This window comes from Sarcophilus harrisii, chromosome 2 (assembly GCF_902635505.1).
Source record: "Sarcophilus harrisii chromosome 2, mSarHar1.11, whole genome shotgun sequence".
NCBI lineage: Eukaryota > Metazoa > Chordata > Mammalia > Dasyuromorphia > Dasyuridae > Sarcophilus > Sarcophilus harrisii.
In genome coordinates, this window is record NC_045427.1 from 45,318,660 (window position 1) to 45,343,079 (window position 24,420).

At 49.4% G+C, this 24,420-nt stretch overlaps 1 protein-coding gene across 3 annotated transcripts; it reads left to right on the forward strand.

Annotated features, from left to right (window-relative positions):
* Window positions 1-22: 22 nt before the first annotated feature.
* VPS9D1 (VPS9 domain containing 1) lies at window positions 23-21,575 on the forward strand. 3 transcript variants are annotated; one of them, XM_031950107.1, is made up of 16 exons: window positions 23-92; window positions 240-566; window positions 2,710-2,785; window positions 3,529-3,621; window positions 3,733-3,895; window positions 4,627-4,738; window positions 4,976-5,038; window positions 5,265-5,317; window positions 5,400-5,487; window positions 5,653-5,738; window positions 7,180-7,673; window positions 8,438-8,567; window positions 12,555-12,763; window positions 12,846-12,930; window positions 17,930-18,034; window positions 19,297-21,575. In XM_031950107.1, exons 2-16 carry the CDS (start codon window positions 450-452, stop codon window positions 19,388-19,390), a joined length of 1,968 nt encoding a protein of 655 aa, XP_031805967.1. In that variant the 5' UTR covers window positions 23-92; window positions 240-449; the 3' UTR covers window positions 19,391-21,575. The 3 variants fall into 3 exon arrangements, with proteins under 3 accessions (XP_031805967.1, XP_031805968.1, XP_031805969.1); XM_031950108.1 differs by lacking the exons at window positions 23-92; window positions 240-566 and adding an exon at window positions 1,376-2,397; XM_031950109.1 differs by lacking the exons at window positions 23-92; window positions 240-566 and adding an exon at window positions 2,910-3,076 and having other exon boundaries at window positions 2,715-2,785.
* Window positions 21,576-24,420: the final 2,845 nt, after the last annotated feature.

Genomic DNA, 24,420 nt, shown 5'->3' on the forward strand with positions numbered 1-24,420 from the left:
TTATATTTACTCTACGTAGTTGGGGATTTTGTCCTCAGCCGTTGCCACGACAGCTCGCCCCTCTGGACCGCGCGCGGCCACTGAGCCTTAAGGTACTCGGACTAGGAATCCTGAGAGCCAGAAGTGGGCGGAGCCTGGGGCGGGGGCGCGGACCCGTCAGTCATCAGTCGAGGGATGGGGGCGGGGAGAACCCTGCTGGGCATGCGCCATATCTGGCAGCGAGCCTGGTCCACCCACAGGGAAATCGAGCTAAATAGACGCCTTTCCGGAACTTCCTGTCAGTCCGTACGCTAACGCTGTCCGGGTGCTGCTGGGGACGAAGTGCGGCCACCTTGTGCACCGTCCGATCCTCGTTCCCTTAACGTAAGGTTCCGGCCCACCGCAGGTCCCCCGCCCGGCCCCGCCCGTCACCGCCGCCGCCGCCTCCTCCCCGCAGCCGGGCGGGCGCCATGGCGGCTACTGCGGCGGCGGCGGCGACCGCGGGGGACTGCGCGATGAAGCCGCTGCAGAGCGCCATGAAGCTGGCCCACGGGGCCATCGAGCTGGACGCCGGCAATCAGCCTTTGGTGAGCGGAGCTGGGGGAGGGGGACTCGAAGGGGAGGAGCAGCACCTGGAGGGCGGGGAGGGCAGGGGCGGCCTCTGGGGAGGGGAGAGAGAAGCTCCTGCGGGCGAGGGGAGCCTGGTAGGGAAGGGGAGGGGAGAAGAGGGAAGCCCCTCAGAGGAGGGGGGGCCTGTGAAAAGCAGGGGGAGGGGGAGAAGAGGGAAGGCCCTGTGGGGAGGGGGAGCCCCGGTGAGAAAGGAAAGGGGGAGGGGCAGGGGCGGTCTCGAGAGGGAGGGGGAGGAGAGGGAAGCCCCTCAGAGGAGGGGGGGGCCCTGTGAAAAGCAGGGGGAGGGGGAGGAGAGGGAAGGCCCTGTGGGGAGGGGACCTCCGTGAGAAAGGAAAGGGGGAGGGGCAGGGGCGGTCCCTGAGAGGGAGGGGAGAGAGGGAAGCCCCTCAGAGGAGGGGGGGGGCCCGTGAAAAGCAGGGGGAGGGGAGGAGAGGAAGGCCCTGTGGGGAGGGGAGCCCCGGTGAGAAAGGAAAGGGGAGGGGCAGGGGGTCTTCGAGAGGGAGGGGAGGAGAGGGAAGCCCCTCAGAGGAGGGGGTGGCCCTGTGAAAAGCAGGGGAGGGGGAGAAGAGGGAAGGCCCTGTGGGGAGGGGAGCCCCGGGTGAGAAAGGAAAGGGGAGGGGCAGGGGCGGTCTCGAGAGGGAGGGGGAGGAGAGGGAAGCCCCTCAGAGGAGGGGGTGGCCCTGTGAAAAGCAGGAGGAGGGGGAGGAGAGGGAAGGCCCTGTGGGGAGGGGGAGCCCCGGTGAGAAAGGAAAGGGGGAGGGGCAGGAGAGGGAAGCCCCTGTGGCGAGGGGAGTCCTTGTGCGGAAGGGTCCCCGTGAGCCCGGGGAAGGGGATACAGACCCCTCTTGTGCAGGCCTCCCTCCCTCCCGCCCGCTCCGAGCTCCCTGGCCCTGCGGCGGGGCTGTCACGGGGAGAGTCCGGCTTCGGGAGCCCCCGGGGCGCCCTCATTGTGTACAACCCTTCGCTTCCCGGGGTGCGCCCGGAGGAGCGCGGGGGGCCGGGGGCGGGGGCTCCCCCCAGCGGCGCTGCCCGGCTTTGCTCGGGCCCCCTTCCCCAGAGGCGCTTGTGTCCGCCTGGGGATCGGTCGGGAAGACGAGAGCTAGCCTGGCGGAGCCGGCCGGCCTCCGGGGCGGGAGCCGGGGGAGTCACGGACGGGATCCAGGACCTTCCTTCGGGGAGACTGGGGCTCGCGTTAACTAGGAGCCAGGTCCCAATTGGAGAACAGGGAGAAGCAGGCGGAGCCGGCCCGGCAGCGCCGGGGGCGGCGAGCGTCTGGGTCTCCTCCTTTCTCTCCGAGTTATGGTCCTGGGAAACAGGTTCCCCTCCACGCAGGGCTGCCGCACGGACAATTATTGGCGTCGCGGGGACTGCCGAGGGTCATTGAGTTACGAGTCCCACCGAGATTCCCCAGCCCCGGACTGGCCTGTCCCTGCAGCGCCGACTACAGGAAACTCCGGGAAGGTTTTAGGGGCGCCGAGCCCCCATTTCAGAAAAGGGCTCCCAGAGCATCCCCTGGTCCCAGGGGACCGAGCCTGTTCGTTATGCCCCAGGAGAAAGGCTAACCCGGACACAGGCCCAACGCCTGACACCGTAAATCTAATGTGCATAGACTTGTATATCGGACAGGGGCTGGAGAAACTGTGAAGGAAGAGGAGCCTCAAGCATCTTTCCGAACTTACTGATTTACTTAAAAAACTTAGATCCTGGAGATAGAAAGCTTGAAAAGCTACAGGCTCACTTCATGAGCAAGAGCGTGGCATGTTAGCTTACGGCTACTTCTATCCTCAAGTAAAAATCTCATTTCTTTCTTATATTTAAGGAGAAGTCAGAAAGAAATTGCCCAGTTGATTTCCAGTCATTCACTGCTTAATATTGATGTAGTTTAAGCTTTATAGATATGAATAGCACTGATTAGACCTTTGGGAGAGAAAAAATGGAACCAGCCAATATTGGGTGCAATGGAAAGTCTTCACTCATTGAGAAATGGGAGAGTTTTACCTGCTGTTTGAGATGATTGGGTGCTCTAGACCTGAACCAGGTGGAGTCCTTGATTGGCCTTGCCCTTGCTGACCTTGCCTTCTCTTTCCCTCTGGAAAATAGGAGGCTTACCTGGAATACCTGAAGAGCATCCACTACATTTCCCAGGTGCTGCTGGAAGAAGCAGGGACTACAAAAGGTACCCGGGGACTTGGAAATGTTGGTTCTTCCTTTGATAAGAGCAGATGCACTGGCTTCTCATTACTTGGCAGGTCCTGTATGTCAGTTTTGCTTTTTTTTTTTATTAACCCCGAACTTCTCAGAATAGAAGAGATTCAGCACTTGAAAGTTGGTCACAGCGAATCTCAGTTGTTTCCAGAGAGAAATTCCAAGGGTCCTCAAAATTTGTTCCCTGAAGTCTCTTCAGAGGACATGGTCCACAAACTTTCTTTCTGAGTAGGAAGAATTAAGGAGAGCCCTCTGTTCATAGGTAGATTCTGTTTTGTCTCATTGTTGGCTATATGTGAAGATGGGGGGGGGAAGGATCTATACTCATTGGTCTATTGATTAGAGTACTGGTCTGAGGACCAGAAGACCTAGTACTCTTTCCTGATGGTCTTAGAAAAGCTTGATACTCCCCTCTCATTCTTACTCTGACATTGGGAGTCAAGTTAGTTCTTCTCCTTGGACTAACTGCTCCAAATGTGTAAAACAGAAGCAGTAATTCTAGTGCTTTTTTTCCTTCCCCCAAAAAGCTCAGAATGTAGATGAGGAAGGAGGAGAAGACAAAAGAGAATACCATATGATTAGAATGTGTTCCGCAGGGAACACTGGGGAATGGGATAATTTTTGCTCACTTTACCCTTTATCTTGCCCTAGCTTGGGGAGAACCCTATTTGGAGATCCAGTTGAACCCAAATTATTGTCTTATTTCTCCATCAGACGGGGGTGACACTGTGACTTCAGACACTCCAAAGATGCTGAAGCTGGCTGAGCAGTGTTTGGAAAGGGCCAAGTCAACAGCTGCCAAACTGGGTGAGTGAATACTTAGCAGAAGGAAGAGCTCTCTGGGATTTCTTTCTCTCCTTCAGCTTTAATGCAGTATGATCTAGTTTCTTCTGACCCTTGGCTTTGTGTATCATGCAGGGACAACCCAACTGAAACCAACCATCCCAATGGCTCTTCCAGGCCACAATCCAGCCAGCCGACACCGCAGGGTATATTCAGATGAGGGAGGAAAACTGTGTCCCTTTCTACCCCCTGAAATCTTCCAGAAGCTGCAGGTGGTTGAATCACAAAGTTCTAAGAAGTAAGAGAGACAAAAAAAAAAACAACCCCCGACACCTCAGACCCTTGCCAAAGAGGGGAGCAGGGCAGGACAGAGGGAGTGTTTCTGGGGCTGGTGGGACAATCAGATGTGGTAGAACTCTGAAGTCCAACTCAAGAGGCTTATTCTTATTTCTCCTGACTCCCTGGGAGTGCCTTCCATTGCCCTGCCTAAGCTGTAAGACAGCCAGCTGATCCTAGTTTCCTGTAGAAAACTAAGTTGGGATGGATAGGTCTATTTTGCTTTTCATCCCCTCCAAGGATTTCTTCTCCTCCTCCTCCTGATGAGCCTCTCCCATAATCTCCTTCAGAATCCCTAAATGTAATAGAAGAGCACAAGGAGGTCCCACGTTAGGTTGTATTTAAAGTGTCCTCTCAATCACCTTCACTCTGTAGACCCATGTCTTCTTTGCATGTAAGCTACAGGACCAAGAGAGGTGGGGCTTTTGGCTAGATTACAGGGATTCATGGATGTGATAGTCATTTAGCCCTTGGCTTTATCAGTGGGACTTTGTGTGTGTGTGTGTGTGTGTTGTTCACATGTGAGCTATGGGGTGCCCATGGGGCCAGCCAGCACAACCTCCCCTTGCAGTTTGAAGCCAGGAGCTCTGAGAGGGGCCGCCACTTGTTGCCTTGCTGGCTCCAGGAACACAAGCATGTCCAAAGCACTCTGGGGACTCCAAGGAAGTGTGTCAATTTATGGACATTTTGCAGGGAACTGACCCCCCTGGAAGAGGCTTCATTACAGAATCAGAAGCTGAAGGCCTCCTATGAGGCCCGGATGGCCCGGCTGAATCCCAGCCAGGCAGTGCAGAAGACATCTTTGGTGAGTGAGGTCTCTGCTCCGTTACTAGTCTCTATGGTGGAGAGTCTCCTGAGCAAGAAGAAGAAGAGGAGTCTCTAATTAGAGTGGGAGCTGAGGTTTTGAGATTTGGGGGGGTGGGGGTGGGGGAGGCATTGGCAGCAGGATCAGGGGCCAGAACTTCTGAAGGTAACGGGGATGGTCTGGGGAAGCAGGCTGCCTATGATAGAGGGAACCTCCCTCTTCTCTTTCATGTCACAGACTCTGTCCTTGCAGCGGCAAATGATGGAGAATCTGGTAATTGCCAAAGCCCGGGAGGAGACAGTATCCTTTTGTACATAGAAGTGTCAAACTCACAGCTCTGTTGAGAATGTGGAAGGATTAAGAGCAGTTTGAGCCCAAGGAGGCCCTGGGGAGATGGGCTTAACTTTGCCTGGTCCTAGAAAGAAGTTATCTCCCAAGAAGCTTTGGGGCCTAGTATCCCAACACTTAGCCACAGTGACCGGTCCTTCCAACTCAGGCACATGTCTCCTTGACTTGACTGCTCCAGCTACAAAGAAAGATGGAGGAGCGCAGGCTGCGGCTGCAGGAAGCTGCTAACAGGTGAAACTTCCCATCTTTCGGAGAGTTTGGAAATTGGGGAGCCTGGGATCCCTGAGTCACTGCCCCCATGCTCTCTCCATAGGAGGTTTTGTAGCCGTGTAACCCTGACTCCGGAAGAGCAGGAGCAGCGGGCCCTCTATGCTGCCATCTTGGAGTATGAGCAAGACCACGTGAGTCTTGTGGGGGGGGGGGGCAGCCTCTGGCCAGGGAGGCCTGGGGGTGAGGGGGCCGGCCTCACGTGAGAAAGCCTTGGAAAGAGCTGCTCCCAAATCGTGGCCTGGGGAGGCCGTGGCATCTCCTGTGCCGGTTGGTGACCGCCACCTCTCTTCTGGCAGGATTGGCCGAAGCACTGGAAAGCCAAACTGAAGAGAAACCCCAACGACCTCTCCCTGGTGACCAGCCTGGTCTGCCACCTCCTCAGGTAGCTGGCCCCACCCCTCCTTGCCCAGCTAGCTGCCTAATAGGGATGGTAATTGTTGCAGCTGATTTAATGACTCTTCCTGGTTGGCAAAGGAAGCCTCCTTTATTCCTTCAGCTGAGCCCTATACACAAAGAGTTCACCTTGATACAATGACAGAGTGGAGGTTCAGGAGGCTATGGCTTGTCCGAGCTCTCTTAGACTACGTCCCAGCTCTTCCTGCCTCCCACTTCAGGGTCAGGCTGCCCAGGGAGCCGGCCTTCGGGTCCTCATCTGGCAGCGCCCAGCGGGGTTAGAGTTAGGGCACCCTGGGCTGCTTCTGCTCGTTTTCTAGCCCATCTTACAGATGAGGAACTAAGGCAGACAGGGAAAGTGACTGGCCCCCGGTCCTCCAGCGGGGAAGTGTCTGAGGCTGGATTGGGACTAGGGAAGACGAGTCTCCCTGACTCCAGGCCCAAGTGTTCTGTGCGCTCCACAGATTGCGGGGAGGGAGGCGATGGCACTGGCCGCTGAGTAGAATCAGGAGAAGGTTCATGTACAAGGTAGAGCCTTTACTGAGGAAATGAGGGATTCTTAAGAGGCGGGGGAGCCTGGAGTGAGCTCTTGGCCCAGGACAGAGGTCTGCAGGTGAGGGAATAAAGGGGAGCCCAGCCAGAAGTAGGCGACCCCGTGGGAATGCCAAGGAGGGAGAAGAACTCTGTTTGCTCCAAGAGCCACAAAAGTGTCTTGGGCAGGACAGTAGCTCAATCAGGCCTGTATTTAAGGAAAATCATTTGGCTTATGGTCAAAGGAGAGATCGGATACCAGAAGATCAGTTAGAGACTTGCAATTGTCCAGGTAAAAAAGTGATGAAGGCCTGAAAATGGCACACGGTGACTGAGTGGAAAGGATGGATGGGTGCTGAGATAACATTGAAAGTTGAAAGGCCAGCTTGGCAATACATTGTGTGAATTCACCTTGATCCAGTGAAGGCAGGATACACAGGGCAGTACTCACCTTGGTGAAGAGAAGAGTCACCTGTTCATCAGAGGAAGGTGAGATGGAGAGAAGGGAGCTCCTAGCAGCGGCCTCTTTGGGGAAAGGTGGTAAATGAGAGACTGGACAGGGAGGTAGAGGGGGCAGCTAGGAGCAGGGAGAGACCCAAGGCATCAACTGAGCCTGGGGTCAGGATGGAAACGGGAAATCCAGTGTCCCAAGGTCTTTCTGTCAGGCTGCTTTGACTGTCCACCCTGAGCCTGTCCCGAATGCCAGAGCTCTCCTTGAGGGCACCTCCTTAGCATGGGATGGGTCCGAAAGAAGCACCTGCCTTTGCCCTGGCCACGCAGTGACCTCTGCGGCCGCCCAGGGTCAGGAGTCGGCTCCCTGACTTCCGCCCTTCCCTGGGATCATGGCTGGCCCAACACTTCACTGCTTTTTTAACCAGCCGCTTTCCCTTGGCTTCTAGTTTCCCCGATCACCCGGTCTCCCAGCTGCTGAAGAAGCTGCAGTGTGCTGTGTACAACAGGCTGTACCCCATTATCAGCAAGCATGCTGCCGACTCTAAGACCAGCCTGGGCTGCCCTTCCCTTTCCTTGGACACCGAGGGGCTGCTGGCCCCCGGCAGTCGGAGGCTTCGAGCTTCCCAGAGCCTCTACTGCATGTTCTCCCACCCTGAGCCTGTCAGGCTGAACCAGGAAAACTCCCCAGCTGCCCTCCCCGCCCCCCTGCCGCCTCCCGGCCCCCCGGACAAAGAGACGGAAGGCAGCTCTGCCGGCTCCCCTTCGCCCGGCCTGCTGGACAAGGACAGCTCCTTTGAGGACCTGGAGCATCTCTTAGCAGCTCCGGACACTTGGGCTCGAGGGCCCGGGGGGCTCACAGGGTCACAGACCCCCGGCAAGAAGCCGCTGACGTTGCCAGAGCAGCTGAAGAGCATTGTAAAGGATGTGCACAACGCTGTTGGTGAGGGTGGGCTGCGGGCCTGGGAGGGGGAGAAAAGGGAAGGCGGAGTCCCACTCCCCCACCCTGAATGTCCTGCTCTGAGGCTCCTCGGCCACAAGAGGGAGCCAAGCCCCATTCCCTTTTGACCTGGGCCCCTTGGTCTTGAGACAGTTAGCCTTACTCCTGAGCAGAGAGAGCTTGTCCCTGACCACAGCTCCTCACCCTGGAAGGCCCCGGGGCCAGTGGGCACACGCGGCCGGGCCCACGGTGGCCTGGGAGGCTGCCCAAGGGAGCCTCAGGAATGGGATAGGAGGAAGGAGGGGGGCTGCATCTCCTTAGTGCCTGCTGAATTCTCACACAGACCCCAGGGACAGAGAGGGACTGCAGTCACGGCCCCCCTTCTCTTCACAGCAGTCTGCAGCTGTGTTCCATGCTTCTCCTGTGGGGCTAACCATGCAGAGGACTCTCAGGCCTCTGAGAAGAGAAGATTATTTCCCCTATATCCTTAGAGTCTCTCTCCTATTATTCACAAATAATAGCCATTAAGATAGACAGTGTCATTTGTCCAATGGGCACCCACAGATACAGCGGCTAGGAAAATAGAAAGCCTGCAGAAGATGTTGAGGCATGAGACTTCTAGGGATTACATAGCAGGAGGAGAGTGCATTCCAGCAGCCAGTGTGGACTGTTCCAGAGATTTATTAATAAATAAAGCCATTGAAACCTAGGGCTCCTTAGCACTTCCTGTGGCTTCTCACAAATGTCCTTAATTCTGCTCCCGGCAGACAGATTGCTTTCCCTTACTCTCCTGGCATTTGAAGGCTTAAACACAGCCGCCTCCAAGGATCGATGTCTGGCCTGCATTGAGGAGCCTTTCTTCTCCCTGCTGTGGGCACCTCTGCTGGCTCTCTACAGGTATGGCACTTAAGGCTTGCCAGTTCTTTTAAGCTTAATAGCACCTATTCTTCCCCAGGAGCCTTTCCCCTTAACCAGACCAGTGTCCTCGCTCTCTGAGACGGAGCTGGACAGGAAGGAATGGATGTCTTTGGGAATGGTAGTGCCTCCACATCGGAGGTTGGGGGACAACTTGTCCCACTTGTTATAGTCAGGATTCCTTTTCAGTGTTGGTTAAATGGCCCCTGTGGTCCCCTCCATCTCTGGTAGACAAGGCTCATGCTTTCTCTTCTGTTCCCTTTGCTTCTCAAAGATCTTTGAAGCCACTCCTGTCCTTGTGAATCTCTTCCTTCTCCAAATATGTTCTTTGTTACTCATTTTGTCACTCCTATGCATAGGAGGTCACTAAGTAGCTGAATTGTAAGCTCTCAAACAATGTCTCATCTCGCAAAATCATATTTGCATTTTTTTTTACCTACTTGAATTTACCTCTTACTGTATATAATGCCTTCTGGCTCACTTTTATAGCTTTTCCTTTTTCAGACACATACTAGCTGTATAATGTTGGACAAGTCACTTAAAACAGTTTCAGCCTCGGTGTCCTTATCTGTAAAATAGGGATAATGGTAGCACCTAACTCACAAAACTGCTATGAGGATCAGCCAAGATAACCTATACAAAGCACTTTACCATAGGTGTAAAGACTATTTATATATGCTATTTATATATGTAAAGACTATTTATATGTGCTAGCTAGTATTATAAATGGTAGCTAGTACTAGGACTCAGAGCCTCTTATATCTTGGGTTATTTATTTTTTCTGATAAGATGTTTACTCTTCCTTGGTTTTAAATGAACCCTTTGAGGGGCAGGGAACCAATTCCCCTAATTAGGTTATCTAAAAATTTTTTTTTATTTTCTTTTTTTAAACCATTTTAAGAATCAGTGCTATTCACTAAGATGCTAGCTTTATACCTTTTGCGGGGCGGGGAGGGGGGAACCAATTCCCCTAATGAGGCTATTAAAATTTTTTTTAAATAAATTTTTTTATTAAAGGTTTTTATTTATTAAACATATGCATGGGTAATTTTTCAACACTGACCCTTGCAAATTCTGTTCCTAGTTTTTCCCTCCTTCCCCCTACTCTTCTCCCCTAGATGGCAGGTAGTCCAATACATGTTAAATATGTCAAAATATATGTTAAATCCAATATTGTATGCATATTTATAGTTATCTTGCTGCACAAGAAAAATCAGATGTAGAAAGAAAAAGAACCTGAGAAGAAAAACAAAACGCAAACAAATATCAACAAAAAGTGTGAAAATGTTATGCTGTAGTCCACACTCAGTTCCCACCGTCCTCTCTATGGGTGTAGATGGCTCTCTTCATCACTGAACAATTGGAACTGGTTTGAATCCTCTCGTTGAAGAGAACCACATCCATCAGAATTGATCATCGTATAATCTTGTTGTTGCTGTGTATAATGATCTCCTGTTTCTGCTCATTTCACTTAGCATCCTTTCATGTAAGTCTCTCCAGGGACATTGATGCATTGTTGGTGGAGTTGTGAACGAATCCAACCATTTTGGAGAGTAGTTTGGAATTATGCTCAAAAAGTCAAACTGTGTATACTTTTTGATCCAGCAGTGTTACTACTGGGCTTATATCCCAAAGAGATTACAAAGAAGGGAAAGGGACCTGTATGTGCACAAATGTTTGTGGCAACCCTCTTTGTAGTGGCTAAAAACTGGAAACTGAATGGATGCCCATCAGTTGGAGAATGGCTGAAATAAATTGTGGTATATGAATATTATGGAATATTACTGTTCTGTAAGAAATGACCAACAGGATGATTTCAGAAAGACCTGGAGAGACTTACACGAACTGATGCTGAGTGAAATGAGCAGGACCAGGAGATCATTATATACTTCAACAGCAATACTATATGATGACCAGTTCTGATGGACCTGGCCATCCTCAGCAACGAGATCAACCAAATCATTTCTAATGGAGCAGTAATGAACTGAACTAGCTATGCCCAGAAAAAGAACTCTGGGAGATGACTAAAAACCATTACATTGAATTCCCAATCCCTATATTTATGCCCACCTGCATTTTTGATTTCCTTCACAAGCTAATTGTACAATATTTCAGAGTCTGATTCTTTTTGTACAGCAAAATAACGGTTTGGTCATGTATACTTATTGTGTATCTAATTTATATTTTAATGTATTTAACATCTACTGGTCATCCTGCCATCTTGGGGAGGGAGTGGGGTAAGAGGGGAAAAATTGGAACAAGAGGTTTGGCAATTGTTAATGCTGTAAAGTTACCCATGCATATAACCTGTAAATAAAAGGCTATTAAATTTAAAAAAAAAAAGTAAGTCTCTCCAGGGCTCTCTGAAATCATCCTGCTGGTTGTTTCTTACCGGACAATAATATTCCATAACATTCATATACCATCACTTATTCAGTCATTCACCAACTGATGGGCATCCATTCAATTTCCAGTTTCTGGCCACTACAAAAAGGGCTGCCACAAACATTTTTGCACATATGGGTCCCTTTCCCTCCTTTAAGATCTCTTTGGGATATAAGCCCAGTAGAAACACTACTGGGTCAAAGGGGTATGTAAAGTTTGATAATTTTTTGAGCAGCAGTCATCAAAACCATTTGATACTGGCTAAGAAACAGCGTAGTTGATCAGTGGAATAGGTTAGGTTCACAGGACAATGACTATAGTAATCTAGTGTTTGACAAATCCAAAGACCCCAACTTTTGGAATAAGAGCTTGCTATTTGACAAAAACTAGTGGGAAAATTAGAAACTTGTATGGCAGAAACTAGGCATTGACCCACACATAACACCATATCCCAAGATAAAGTCGAAATGGGTTCATGATTTAGCCATAAAGAATAAGGTTATAAACAAATTAGAAGAACATAGGATAGTTTATCTCCAGATCTGTGGGAGAGGAAGGAATTTGTGACCAAAGAAGAACTGGAGATCATTATTGATCACAAAATAGATAATTTTTTATTATATTAAGCTAAAAAGGTTTTGTACAAACAAAACTAATGCAGACAAAATTAGCAGGGAAGCAGTAAACTGGGAAAAATTTTTACATTCAAAAGATAATTCAAATGATAAAGTCCTCATTTCTAAAATATATAGAGCATTATCTCAAATCTGTAGGAATTCAAACCATTCTCCAATTGATAAATGGTCAAAATGGTTAAAAATTTTCAGATGAAGAAATTGAAACTATTTCTAATCATATGAAAAGGTGCTCCAAATCACTATTAATCAGAGAAATGCAAATTAAGACAACTCTGAGGTACCACTATACACCTGCTGCTAATAAAGACCAAAATTCAAATAAGGATCCAGAAGCTTTGTTTTTTCCAAAAAACAAAGATTTTTTTTGTTTTGTTTTTAAATTTTCCTTCTCACAGCTAACAAAGGGCATCTTTTGTCTTGGGGTCCTCTTATTTATTTAGAAGATTTTCCAACTTAATTTGTAGTACTAATTGTAATTCATTCTGGGGACAGGGATTTGATTCTTAGTGTTTTGTAAGCATCATTAGGAGCCTGTCTCATTTTGGGTGTAATGTTCCCCTGGCATTTCAGGTCTTTAGATGGTTCTTTGTTCATCCTCTCATCTCATCTTTCATCACAGGCTTGGGGATCATCTTCGTGTGTCCCCTTAGTATGATTTCTGAAGAACCATCCAACTCAATTTTCCTTGGGCCTGACAAGAAATCCCCAACCCTCATTCCCACCCATGCACACCTGAGACCAGTATGAATGATGATCCCACAGTCCTTTGGTAGGCAGGGACATAACCCGTCCACCTGCTCATCCACAAAAGTGGATGAGAAGTGTTTTAGGAACCTCCACCCTACGAGTCACCCAGAATCTCCGAGACCCCTGGGGTGGGGAAATAGACCTTCCCCATGCCATTATTCCTTCAAGCCCAGTCCAAGCCTCACCTCTTTTCCAACAGGATTGTCTATCAAGCCCGAGAAACGGCCCTCAGAAGGAGTATGGAACTCTGTGGAAATATGCCTCCCTCTGCCCTGGGCATTGCTTCCAAGCTCTTCCCTCAGGAGTCGGGGCTCCGAGGGTCGGCTTCTTACCCTTACTGTACTGCAGTCCAAGAGCTGGGGCTGATGGTTCTGGAGAGCTGTCCTCAGAAGAAGCTGGAGTGCATTGGTAATAGGAGGGGCGGTCGGGAACTGGGGTGGGGAGGCCCAGGGGTCGGCCTGCTCACCAGAGCCTCCTCTTCACCCTGCAGTTCGAGCTCTTCGCACAATCTGTGAGTGCGCCGAGGAATACTGCGGGGTCAGGGAATCGCGCCTGCAGCCCAGTACCATGGCCATGTGAGTATCACGCCATGCGGCCTAAGACTGCTCTCTGCGTCCTTCCCACTGGTGTGCCACGCTGGGAGCAGGAACGTGCCCGAGAATTGTGGGTTCGGTAACACCCTCGGCAGCAGCTCTGGGAGCCCCAGGGCAGCCCCTGAAGGCTCACTTCTGAAAGGCACAAGCCGCGGGGAAGAGTCTGCTGCAGAAGCCATGCTTGGGGCCTGGCTGCTACAGAAGCCAGGTGGTCACCCCTGAAAAGTTGGTGTGGGTGCAGCTTCTGCACCTGCCGCAGTGGAATGGCCCCGTGGGTGTCCTGGTTATCAGAGAAGCCAGGAGATGGGTTTTTCCTGTGAAAGCGTTCTGGGACCGTTGCTTCCCGTGTTTCAGTGCTGCACCTCTGTCCTATCTGGAGGAGATGCTGGGTTCTTTTATCCTCCCTGCGCCTCATCCCACCATCTGACCCTAACAGCTGGGAGCTGCCTAGTCACTCTTCACTATTTTTTGCCCTGTGTTTATTGCATCCACTTTCTCTTTTGGCAATCACTCCCCACATTGGGATCTTAGGCTTCCAGACCTGAAGCAGCCTTCTCCTGAGGTAGGCCCAGAGGGAAAGGGCCTGAGGTCAAGAACAGGATGACCCAGTTCTGGGGAGGAAATCTGCTCCAAGCTGGGGATTAGGCAGGTCCAGCCATGTGTAGCAATGGCAGCCATAGTCAGTGGATAACAGTGGATAACCAGGGGCTGCAAGAGTCATGGAGTCCCACTTATGACTTCAGGTGTGCTCTATTCAGGAATCCCTGATTCAAATCCTACTTTAGTCGTATGCAGAGACTTTTCACAGGCTAGTTTCTGAACATGTGTGTACTTTAGTCATTTATAAAAGGGAGAGGGTTCAGTGAAGAGCAAATGCGATAACAGTGGATAAAGACATTTTGAGACCTTAAGAAGCTATGTAAATGTGGACCATTGCTATTAATGCCCAGGGCAAGTTAGGAGAAAAGATATACTGTACACAGTTCAGTCCTTCTGTGCTCAGGACCAGACACCCCCCTTGGAAGTCTGAACTGCCGCTGCTTTCCCCCATCCTTAGGGTTGGATGTGATGTGAGTGGGGTTTGTGTTAGTTATGACCTCTCTGCTGATGGGTTTCAGATCTCTGTCTGCAGCCCTCACCTCTCCTGAGCTGTGTGTCACTAACTGCCTCTGGGACATCTCAAACTTTTAGCCCATCTAAAACACAACTCATTACTTTCCCCCCTAAATCCTCCTCTCTTTGCCTGTTATTGTCAAGAGCGCCCACCCTCCCAGGCACCCTGTGTCTTAGGCACCCTGCAGCCTTAGTTCCTCACTGAAACTCGTACATATCTAACTTGTGACCAAGCTTTCTTGGATCTGCCCCCACCTTGGTGCAGGCCCTCAAAGCCCCAGGCACTCTCCACACCAGTCCTTGCTCTCCTCGGCCTCTTAGCTAAAACGAAGATCTGCCTGTGTCACCCACCAAGCTCCAGAAGCAGATATAAAATGCTGTCACACTCGCCCCCCCCCCCAGGTTTCTCTGAAATCGTCCCCTCATTCTCTCCTGGGTACAGCTGCACTCCCTCACATTCACACTCCGTCCCTGGTTCCAACGTTCCCAGATTGGGCGCCCCCCGGGGCTCTGCCTCTGTGGCATCTCGAAAGGAGCTGCTGGCTGTAGTTTGGTCATACAGGCTCTTTCTCCTTTCTTAGACTATTTTTGAGGAATAGTCCAAGTAGTGGAATGGACCAAAGGGTATGTACAAGTGAGTAATTGGGGGGCACAGCTGCGCCCTGCCTCCCAGAATGGTTCTTTTCCAGCCTTCTTAAATATTCCCCCCCTCTACACAGTCCACAGTCCAGTTCTGTTGACCTTCTTGTTCCATTTCCTGACTGCACTCCTCCCTCCTGGCTGTGATCTGGGCCTAGGATGCTCTCCCTCCTTACTTCCATCTCCCAGTTTACCTGGGTTCTTTTAAGACTGCTCAAATCCCCCCCCCCCTTTTTTTACAAGGCAATTAGGGCTAAGTGACTTGTTCAGGATCACACGGCCAATAAGTGCTTAGTGTCTGAGGCCAGATTTAACTACAGGGCCTTGCACTCTCCCCACTGCATCACCCAGCCACCCCAAACCCCTCCTTGAAGAGCCTTTCCAGGTCTCTCCTCACTATACTGTCTTTTCTCAGAGATTGCCTTCCATTTCCACTGCATATATCTTGTTTGTGCAATATTTTGTAGATTGTCTCCCCAATTAGAATGTAAAGTCCTTGAGGTCAAGGGCCATACTTCTATTTCTATATCCCCAGAATTTGTTCTGGCACTCAGTGAAGTAGATACTTGGCTCTTCTCAGCAATTGAGTGACCCGAGCCAATTCCGATCAACTTGGAATGGAAAATACCATCTGCATCAAAGAAACCAAATTCTTGTTCTCTACTGCAAAAGAGACTCATAAAGAGGAGACAGGAAAGTGGGGAGGGATGGCAGTAAGCAAGAGACAAAACTATTGACTGACAACTCTGTGTTGGACACTTGGCTAAGTGCTGGGTAAGTGAAGGCAAAAAAAAATCCTTTTCCTCAAGCAGCGCACATTCTATTGGGAGATATACACACAAGAATAAATATAAATATATATGTGTGTGTGTCTATATACACATACAGTAAATGTATACGTGTGTATATATTACATAGAAACACACATATACAATCAATACATAAGTATAATTTTGGTTGGGAGAATACTGTTTGCAGAATATCAGAAAAAGCATCAAGGTGATGCTTGACCTGAGCTGTGAAAAAACTGGGGCTTCCAAGAGTTGGGGTTGAAAAGAGCCATTCCAGGCCCTGGGCACAGCCTGTTCAAAGGAGTGGGTGATTGGAGGAACAAGAAAGCTTTCTGGGGGAAGATGGAAAGCAAAGAACGCATAAATAGGGAGAAAGTGAAGGGGTTGGTCATCTGCAGAATGATGGGTTTGAGAGTACTTGTGGAGGGGTTGATAAACTAGAAAACAGCTGGGTGAAGATCCCTTCCCTAGTAGGGCCTGGGTACTAGCCCTCCTCTCTACATCAGAGCTGAATTCACATGGGAATCTTGAAAATGGACAGACTCAGGGGCCAGCTGTGACTGGCTACAAGTTAGGTGCACAATCCAGTAGAAAAAAGGCAGATGCTAGAGAGGCTTCCTTTAAGATCGATTCTGTTTGTGCTAAGTATCATGCTAGTCCAGAGGGCACTTGGACATCTGCCAAGTTTTCCCTTCTATATGCAGCCAGTCCACCTTAGCCACAGAGGAGGGAGGCGGCCGCTTCTATTTTTCTTTCCATTAATGTGCCATCTTGCAGGGATCTCAGTTTCAGAGCACCCTAAATTTTGCATTTTAATTGATTTATTGATAGAACCTAATAAATGTCAACACAACCAACTTGTTTTGTAACAATTTCTATTTAAATGAAGTTTAATGCATGAAATTTCATCTTCACAACCTTTATCCCTTTTCATTCACTTTTCCTTTTATGTGTTCAGGTTGGTGTGGACTTTGTTCTGTACTGATTGCAGTTCCTAAAGATATCCCCTTGTTTATATTCCTCATATGTGTTATATGCTAATATTGTATCATCGCTATGCCACAGTTTCTATAAACATTTCCTGTTTTGGGACATGTATTTTCACTTTTTTGCAATTACAAATAAGGCTGATAGGAAAACTTTTAACAAATTCCTTCTTTTTTTGTTTTTGATAACATCTTTAGAGTATATGCCCAACAATGGGATTATTGGGTCAAAGAACATGATTGTTTTTGTACTTGTACAAAGAGAGATTATTCTACAAAAGGATCCAAGTATCTTACTTTCCACAAAAAAAAGATTATTGTTTCTCTTTGGACCAATCTGATGGGTAGGAGGTGGTACCTTAAAGTTGTCTAGCTTGCTTATCTATAGGTATTAGTGAAGAACATTTTTTCAAGTGGTAATTAACTATTTCTATTACCTCTTTTGAAAAACTATTCATATCCTTTGGCTGCTTATCCATTATGTCTCATTAGTTACCTTTGTTATATTTTACCTGTTCCTAATGCATTTTAAATGGTTTTTTTTTCTGTTATATATATCACAAATGTTTTCCCCAATGTTCTACTTTTATTACATCCTTTATTTTATGCAAACGCTATCTATTTTTCATTAATAAGTTTAATATTTTTATTTTTTTAATTTTAAAGGAAACCTGCTTCCCCCTCTAATTCAAGTACATAATTATTCCATGTAGAAAACAAAAATATAATTCATTAATTTTATTATTTGAAATAAACATGGAAGAGTGATAGATTTATTTCCATCTAGATGGTATGAAGAACAACCAGAAGAAAATATTAAGAGATAAATCAAATTTATTACCTAGGCTACACTGTAAAGTGATCTCATATGTAGCTACCATATGTACTTTTCCTTTACTGGATTTCTGCTAGCCTATTCCCATTAAGCTACTGTTTGGTGAGGAGAGCATTGCACCCTTCCCTCCTTGATTTCTTTGGTTCCTTGATTTGACTGGAGTTCCTGAGTGGTTATCCTTAGACCAGAGTCTACTAACTGATGTAAGACAGATGGGTTCAGTGAGCCTCAGATACTCACTTGCTGAGTAACTGGGCAAGTCACTTAACCTCCACCTGCCTCGGTTTCTTAAATTGTAACATTATAATAGCGCCTACCTCCTAGGCAGGGGTCCTCAAAATAAGGTCCGTGGGCCAGATGCGGCAGCTGGGGACAATTATCCCCCTCACCCAGGGCTATGAAGTTTCTTTATTTAAAGGCCCACAAAACAAAGTGTTTGTTTTTACTGTAGTCCGGTCCTCCAACAGTCTGAGGGACAGTGAACTGGCCCCCTATTTAAAAAATTTGAGGACCCCTGTCCTAGAGTAATTGTGAGGCCCAAATGAGAGAATGTATGTGAAGAGCTAGCAGTGTCTGACAATAACTGCTTAGTAAATTGCTTTTCGGTTTCTCTGCAGTGGTGCCGATGATCTGTTACCCATCCTGTCTTATGTGGTGTTGAAGAGTAACCTCCCCCAGCTGGTGTCTGAATGTGCAGCCCTGGAGGAATTCATCCACGAGGGGTAGGGGTGAGATCAATGCTGAAAGGGCCGGGGAGGCTGGAAGAGATAAGGGTGGGCTTCTAGGAAGGGCTTGCTCCTCTTTGAATTGAAATTTGACTGCTGGAAGGAGATTTGGAGAAAGGGCTAGAATTGGTCCCCAGAGGTCCGGGAAATCTTGGCTGGGTCATTGATCGGGCCAGTCAATATCCTGGGTCGTGATTCAGAAATACTCTATAGTTAGCAGTCATTGCACATGGAGTGGGTGCTTTCCTTGCCATGTCCCTATTTATCTTAAAATTGTTTTGCCTCCTCTTTCCCATACATACCCTGCTGACTTTGTTTGACCTGGAGTCTTTCCTTAGACCCTCTCCTCTTTCTAGGAAGTTAATAAGAGCGTGTGACTCCTTAGGCCTTTTTTTTTTAAAGCTGAAGTCATTAGTAAACAGAAACAGAAAAGATATAGTTATGTCATCCCCACTCTCCCTTCCATTGTGTCTTCCCTTTGCCCTCATCACCTTGGATGTGGGAAGAAGAGACAGGAAGTCACCCCTCTCTGGGGTCAGAGCCATTTGCTCACTAGCTGACAGTTCTGCTTATGAAACTGGACATCTCAGCAGCCTCCCTGGGGTATGACTTGGGAAGCAAGCTGAACCACTGGACCTTGGAGTCATCTGAACCTTAATGTGATGGGACAGGAAAGGGAGGGAGACCGAAGGTAAAGATGGGGCTTGAATGTTATGGAAAGCAATATCTCTGGGAGCGTAGGCGCCTGCCAGAGAGACCACGGAGCTGTGACGGGCCCCCAGAATCTTTGTTTGGACCCCTGCCCTCCAGATCACTTAGCCATTTCTTGGAGCTGTCTTCCTCAGCCTTTTGGGGTATATGCAGGCAGAAAATAGCTCCTCTCATTCTTAGCAAAGCCACATTTTTTATTTACAAGGGCAAGAGTTGCTAAGATCCATAACCTTTGGGCCACCAAGTATCCTCCAGGTTGGATAAAAAATGGAGTGTCAGTTTGTAGAGTTGATTATATCTCTAACTTCACCAGGAGCTCCCTATTCCATTGGAGCCTTTGTGTCCCCCAGGGCACTGCACCCAGTAGGTGCTCAGTAAATGCTTATTGAGGTTCCTTCCAGCTCCTCGGTCTGCTGTGGGCAGAAGCAAATGTAGCAGCTGCATGTGCCCGACAGTGGAGGGACCTCGGCCCTGGCGTGACATAGAGACCGATAGTGCGGGGTCGCGTCCCCACCCTGACAGTGGCCTCTGTCTGACTTTTGTGCCAGGTATCTGATTGGAGAAGAAGGCTACTGTCTGACCTCCCTGCAGAGTGCCCTGAGCTATGTGGAGCTGCTGCCACGGGGGGCTTTGGTGAAGTAGCGGGAAGGAAGAGGCGCTACCTTAGTCCCGCCGGTCCGTGGAGGAGGATGGATCAGCCATCCCTGGGAGATCCCTGAAGACCTGCAGCCATCCACTCCCCCCCACTTCTTCCCAGAGGGAACCCAGCCACCCCTAGAGAAAAGCTGAGAGACCTCCACCTCCAAGACCAAGCTTGCCTGTGGCAGGCAGTTGGAGAGCGCTCTCCTAGCTTTATTTATCTTCAAGTTCTCCTAACCTCTGTGTACCAGAGGCAGCAGAACATTTGGGAAATGGGCACAAACCCTTAAAAATGTGGTTTCTGCCCTTCATCTTCTAGGCTTTTTATCTCCTCCTCAAATCTGCCCCCACCACAGGCAGCTAATGACAAGACTGGTGTCCCCAAAGCAGCTTTCCCCAGAACCCTGGGCATCTGCTTTCCCTTCTCCAAGACTAGGGATGGGGAAGGGGCCTTCAGCAGTCGGGGTACTTCTGAACCTCCCGAGATGAGCCCCTGGCTGCTTGCATTTGCTTCTGTGAATGCAGCTGTAAACATTAAGTGAGGCAGCTAGAAAGTTCCCTCCCCTCCGTCAAGGCTGCCTCCCTAGCTCCTTGCTGTCCGGCTTGTCCTGAAAGACTGGCTCTGTTCCTAATTGCTAACGTGGAGGCCAAAGGCCTTGAGGTTGGCGTGGCAAGCTCCATACCCGTCCCCTCTGAGCGGGCCCTGGGGGACATTCCGCCCACCCCCAATGTGGCTCCATCAGAGCCTAAGAGGTTGTGGGTCCTCAAGGAGGGCAGAGCTGGGGAGAACGAGTACTGAACAGGAGCAGCCCCAGAGCAGAGGAAAGGGGGCCCATCTGAGAAAACTGAAGGAAGAAATGAGTCAGCAAGCTAGAAGGAAGGCCGGACCCTGCAGTCGGCCGGGAGGGGCTCTCAGCCTCCTGGACCAGGGTGAGCTCAGGGTGCAGAGGATGGGCTCCAAAGCAAGCAGTGGAGCCAGCATTGGCAAAGGGGCTGCCTTGCCCGCAGCCTGTGCCCCTATTCATCTCACCAACAGCTCTAAGCCCTGGATGCCCGACTAGGGCAGTGGTGGCCCTCAAAACTCAGGCTATGAGGTGGTTTTCCAACCCCTTCCTGAGGGAAGAATCCCGAGGTCCTGGCCTGGGAAGTCCCAGCCTGAGCTGCTTTAGAGAGTGCACTCAGAAAAGAGCTGGCCCAGAATCAAATGTCTGATTATAGTCAGTGGACAGGAAGCTGCCACGTCCCTTAGAATCGTCTCCTCCTGCCCCTCTCCTCCACAGAGCCCGAATGCAAAGGGAAGGGAGTTCTTTGCAGACCCCCAAGCCTTGGTGCTAGACAGGGAGCGCCCTGCTGTGGGGAAGGGGGGCAGGCTTGGGAACATAGGGGGCTGCGCTTTCCAGCCTGAGCACAGCAGGACCACTGCTGGGAGTTAACATTCACTGAGGACTCCTTGGTGTGAGCTCTGGTGAGGGGCTGTGGCCCTCCTTGGAGATGGATTTCTTCTAAGAAACCAGGGAGCAGAAGAATGTAGGCTTCTGGGCTTTGGTTTTTTCCCTCCCCTCGTGACTGGTTATACTAACACTGTATTGTAGTTCTTTATGGGGCCAAACTGTCCTAGAGATCCTCCTAGAAAGGCCTGGAATTTTTAAGCTATTTTGAGATAGAAACAATTGTACTATATTTATTTATTTATTTGTTCGGTGTGCCTTGCTATACCCTAGAATTCATCTGGGAGAACCTGGGATGATTGCTCTCCTTGTCTTAGGGATGCTGAGGCTTATCTTAGGCTGCTCTCTCCCCTCCCTGGCCTCCCTCCCCGTCACAAGGGAAGCTCTCCAGGACCTCTGGTTCTCAGAGAGCCCCTGCTCGCACTCATGGCCTGGACCTTGCCAGTGGCGGTGCTGGTCTGGCTCTCTCCTGAGCCAAGATTCTCCTGGACCCAGGCTTTTCACATCAAATTAGGACCCCCTCCCTTGACTTTCCTTGTGTTCTCTCCTAGGTCAATGTGAATCCTTTGATGTCCTATGAGCAAAAGCTAATTCATCCTCCCATTATCTTTGGAAAGGGCCCTAAAGGGGCCCTGGGTGGGACAGACTCCACCTTGACTTTGGCCCCATGCACCTGGACTGTGATAATGTGTCAGAAAGACAGGCCCGGAGGCTTGGGAAATAAACAGGTCACTATTAGCCTTGTTCCTGCCTGGCTCTTTGCTTTCCCACATTGGTAGCCTTAGGGGTTTGCGTTTCTCCCAAAGTAACTCCTGCCACCCTTTGCATGTAGATATGGTAATAGGCCTCTGGGAGGGGGGCTCTGGAGGAGAATGGGAAGAAGCGAATGCTTCATGTTGCACCTGTTCTCACTGGGAAACGCCAAGAAAATGTCCAGGGCTACCTGAACAAATTTTGAGGACCCTTAAGGTTAACAGGGAGAAAGGCCACTTTGAAGGGATGGATACCCCCTACCCTAGCTCAGCCAGGAAGAGGGATTTAAGATTAGAGATGGATAAGCAATCTCGTGTTGGGAAATGGGTTATAAGTTCGGAGGTTCTTAGTCTGGGTTCGTGGAGAGATTTCAGGGATTTTGTGAATTTGGAGGGGGAAAAAATGCATCTTTATTTTCACTAACATTTGGTTTGCTTTATAATGTTATATACTTTATGCATTTGACAGCATTCTTTTGAAAAAGGGTACATAGACTTCACATAGGCTTTGTAGAGCCAAAGACTTCCACAACATTAAAAAAAAATTAAGAACCTTGAAAAGCTGAGGTAGAAGGCATCATGAACACATGAAGAGGTAGGAGACAGGAGAAAATCTGGTTCATCACGCCAGAGGGAGAGAAATGTGCCTTTCAGGACCCCAGCAACATCAAAAACTATTGGGATTTAGGAATAAAGTTTTCTCCTCTCGAGTCCCTTCCCCCAGACCACTGCGGAGGAGCTCCTGCCTCCTTTTACAAGGAGTAACAACTCTTGCTTTCAGGAATGACAGGTGGGAAAGGGCCCGTCCTTAATCTCCAAGCCAAAATCAGACCCTGATCTTTCCTCCAAGCTGTTCCCTCCTGAGCCCTAACCCTACTGATCCAGCTCTTGGGGGTCTGCATACCTTCATTTATAGAAACCAGCCTCAAGTCAGAAGTATTCTGGGGGCGCTGCTGAAGTGTTATATTAGGGGGCCTTTGAGCCCTTTGTGTGAGGTATGAGAAAAAAGCGTTTAGGGTTGGACTGTGGGGCTAAGATCTCAGCAGCTGTTTCAAATCACATCCTCAGCCAACCACGTGGTCTGGGCTACCTGAGCTATACCTGAAGCTCTGGAAGCCCCTAAGAATGGGGAGACCACTCTAGGGAGATGTGGGTGGGATGTGAAGGAGGAGGGAAGAGTGAATCTGGGGTTGCAAAGTGTGATAGACTGGAGGGTTGGGGAGAAGCCATAGAGCCTACAAACAAGGCAGCACGATGCCCTGGCTTATTTGTTAAAAACTGCATGGGATCACAAGTTAGCCGTGGTCAGGTTTCTGAGAGGATCAGGCCATACTACAGTTAATCAGAAATCATGGAAAGCATAAGCAGCCATCTCATAAAAGGAGAAATGGGCCATATCCAGGTCATCGCCCCCTAAAGTCTAGGACTCCTGTCCAGAGTCAAGAAGGCCAGTCTCCTCCTGAGACTAGCTCCTTCTCCCCAGCAGCTGCTGTCAGCCCGCAGGGGTCAAGAGTCCTAGATTTGAGAGCTTGAGTCTGGCAGTTAAAAAATATTAATCTCCAGATGTCCCCTTAAACCTTAGGGCCTTCCCTAAGGAGGAAAGACACATGTCAAGCCATATCAGCCACACCCCACTGCATCCCAGCTTCCCCACTGAGCCAAGTACAACAGGGAATTGGGAAGAAAAAGACCTGATTTCCAGCCTACTTGCACCCCCAGACCTAGGGGAAGGGGAAGTGGGGCAGCGAGAAACAGCAGGCGCTTTGAGACTGGGAAGAAAGAGCCCCGAAAATGTGTCCCAGAAAGAGAGGGGGGAAGTGGGCAGTTTGAAATTTCCCACTGGAGAAGGGGTCAGGTTTGCACAGTGACTTGCCACCAAGAAGACAAGTGTCCTGCTCCACCAGAATGAGGTGAGTGCCAAAAGGTAGAAAAATGGTCCCTGGGGAGCCAAGGGGAGGCGGGTGAGCAGCAAGGCTCTGAATCCCAAAGTCGAGCTTCCTGCCTGACCTCCCTGGGAAGAGTCCTTTCTGTCACCAGCCCTGACCCAGGTCAGCAAGGGTGGGCCCTTGTTACCCCTTCCTTTGCCTTTCCCAAGTTTGGCTCCCAAATCAGAGTGACAGCTAGAAAAGATCTTGGAGGTTATATCTGATTGACTTTTTTTTACAAGTAAGGAAACAAGCACAAAGATAAGACATTATTTGCCCAAAGTCATACAGCAAGTTACTGGAACTTGTATCCAATCTCCTGAAATCTTTGTTCTTTCCACTGTGCTATGATGCTTCCAAGGGTCCTATCGGAGACTTGTGAGTACATAAAAAGAGGAAAATCCTTCACCCCCAGTTCCTTTCTTGTGATATTCTATCGGTGCATTTTCTATTCTGCACTAAAACAGGCTGCAAAGTATCTGTTGGGCCAAGCAAATCTCCATGAGATAAAACCAGGTTCCAGGTTTCTGAAGGGCTCGACTTCCCTTCACCACAACAATCCACTGGTATTTCACTGTATTATTATATAATGACTAATCTTAGTCCCAGACAAGTGATGGAGACCCACACTTGCCTCATTCACGGGAGAGGTGAAGGACTAGTGTGAAATGTAGCATTTGCTGTCACCAGGCGAATCAACAAGTGTTTATCAGGTGCTTACGGTGTGCCGGGGACTGGCACTCACATCCAGAAATGGTGGTGATGTAGAAATAAAAGGCACCCACAAAACTTCCAAAGGAAAGGAAGTAGAGATCCTCCCTGGAAAGTCACTGGGCAGATGCCCTAACTGCCCCTCCCTCTCTCCCCTACAGCACACTTTGAATTAGGACACGGGGTAGGAAAGGTAA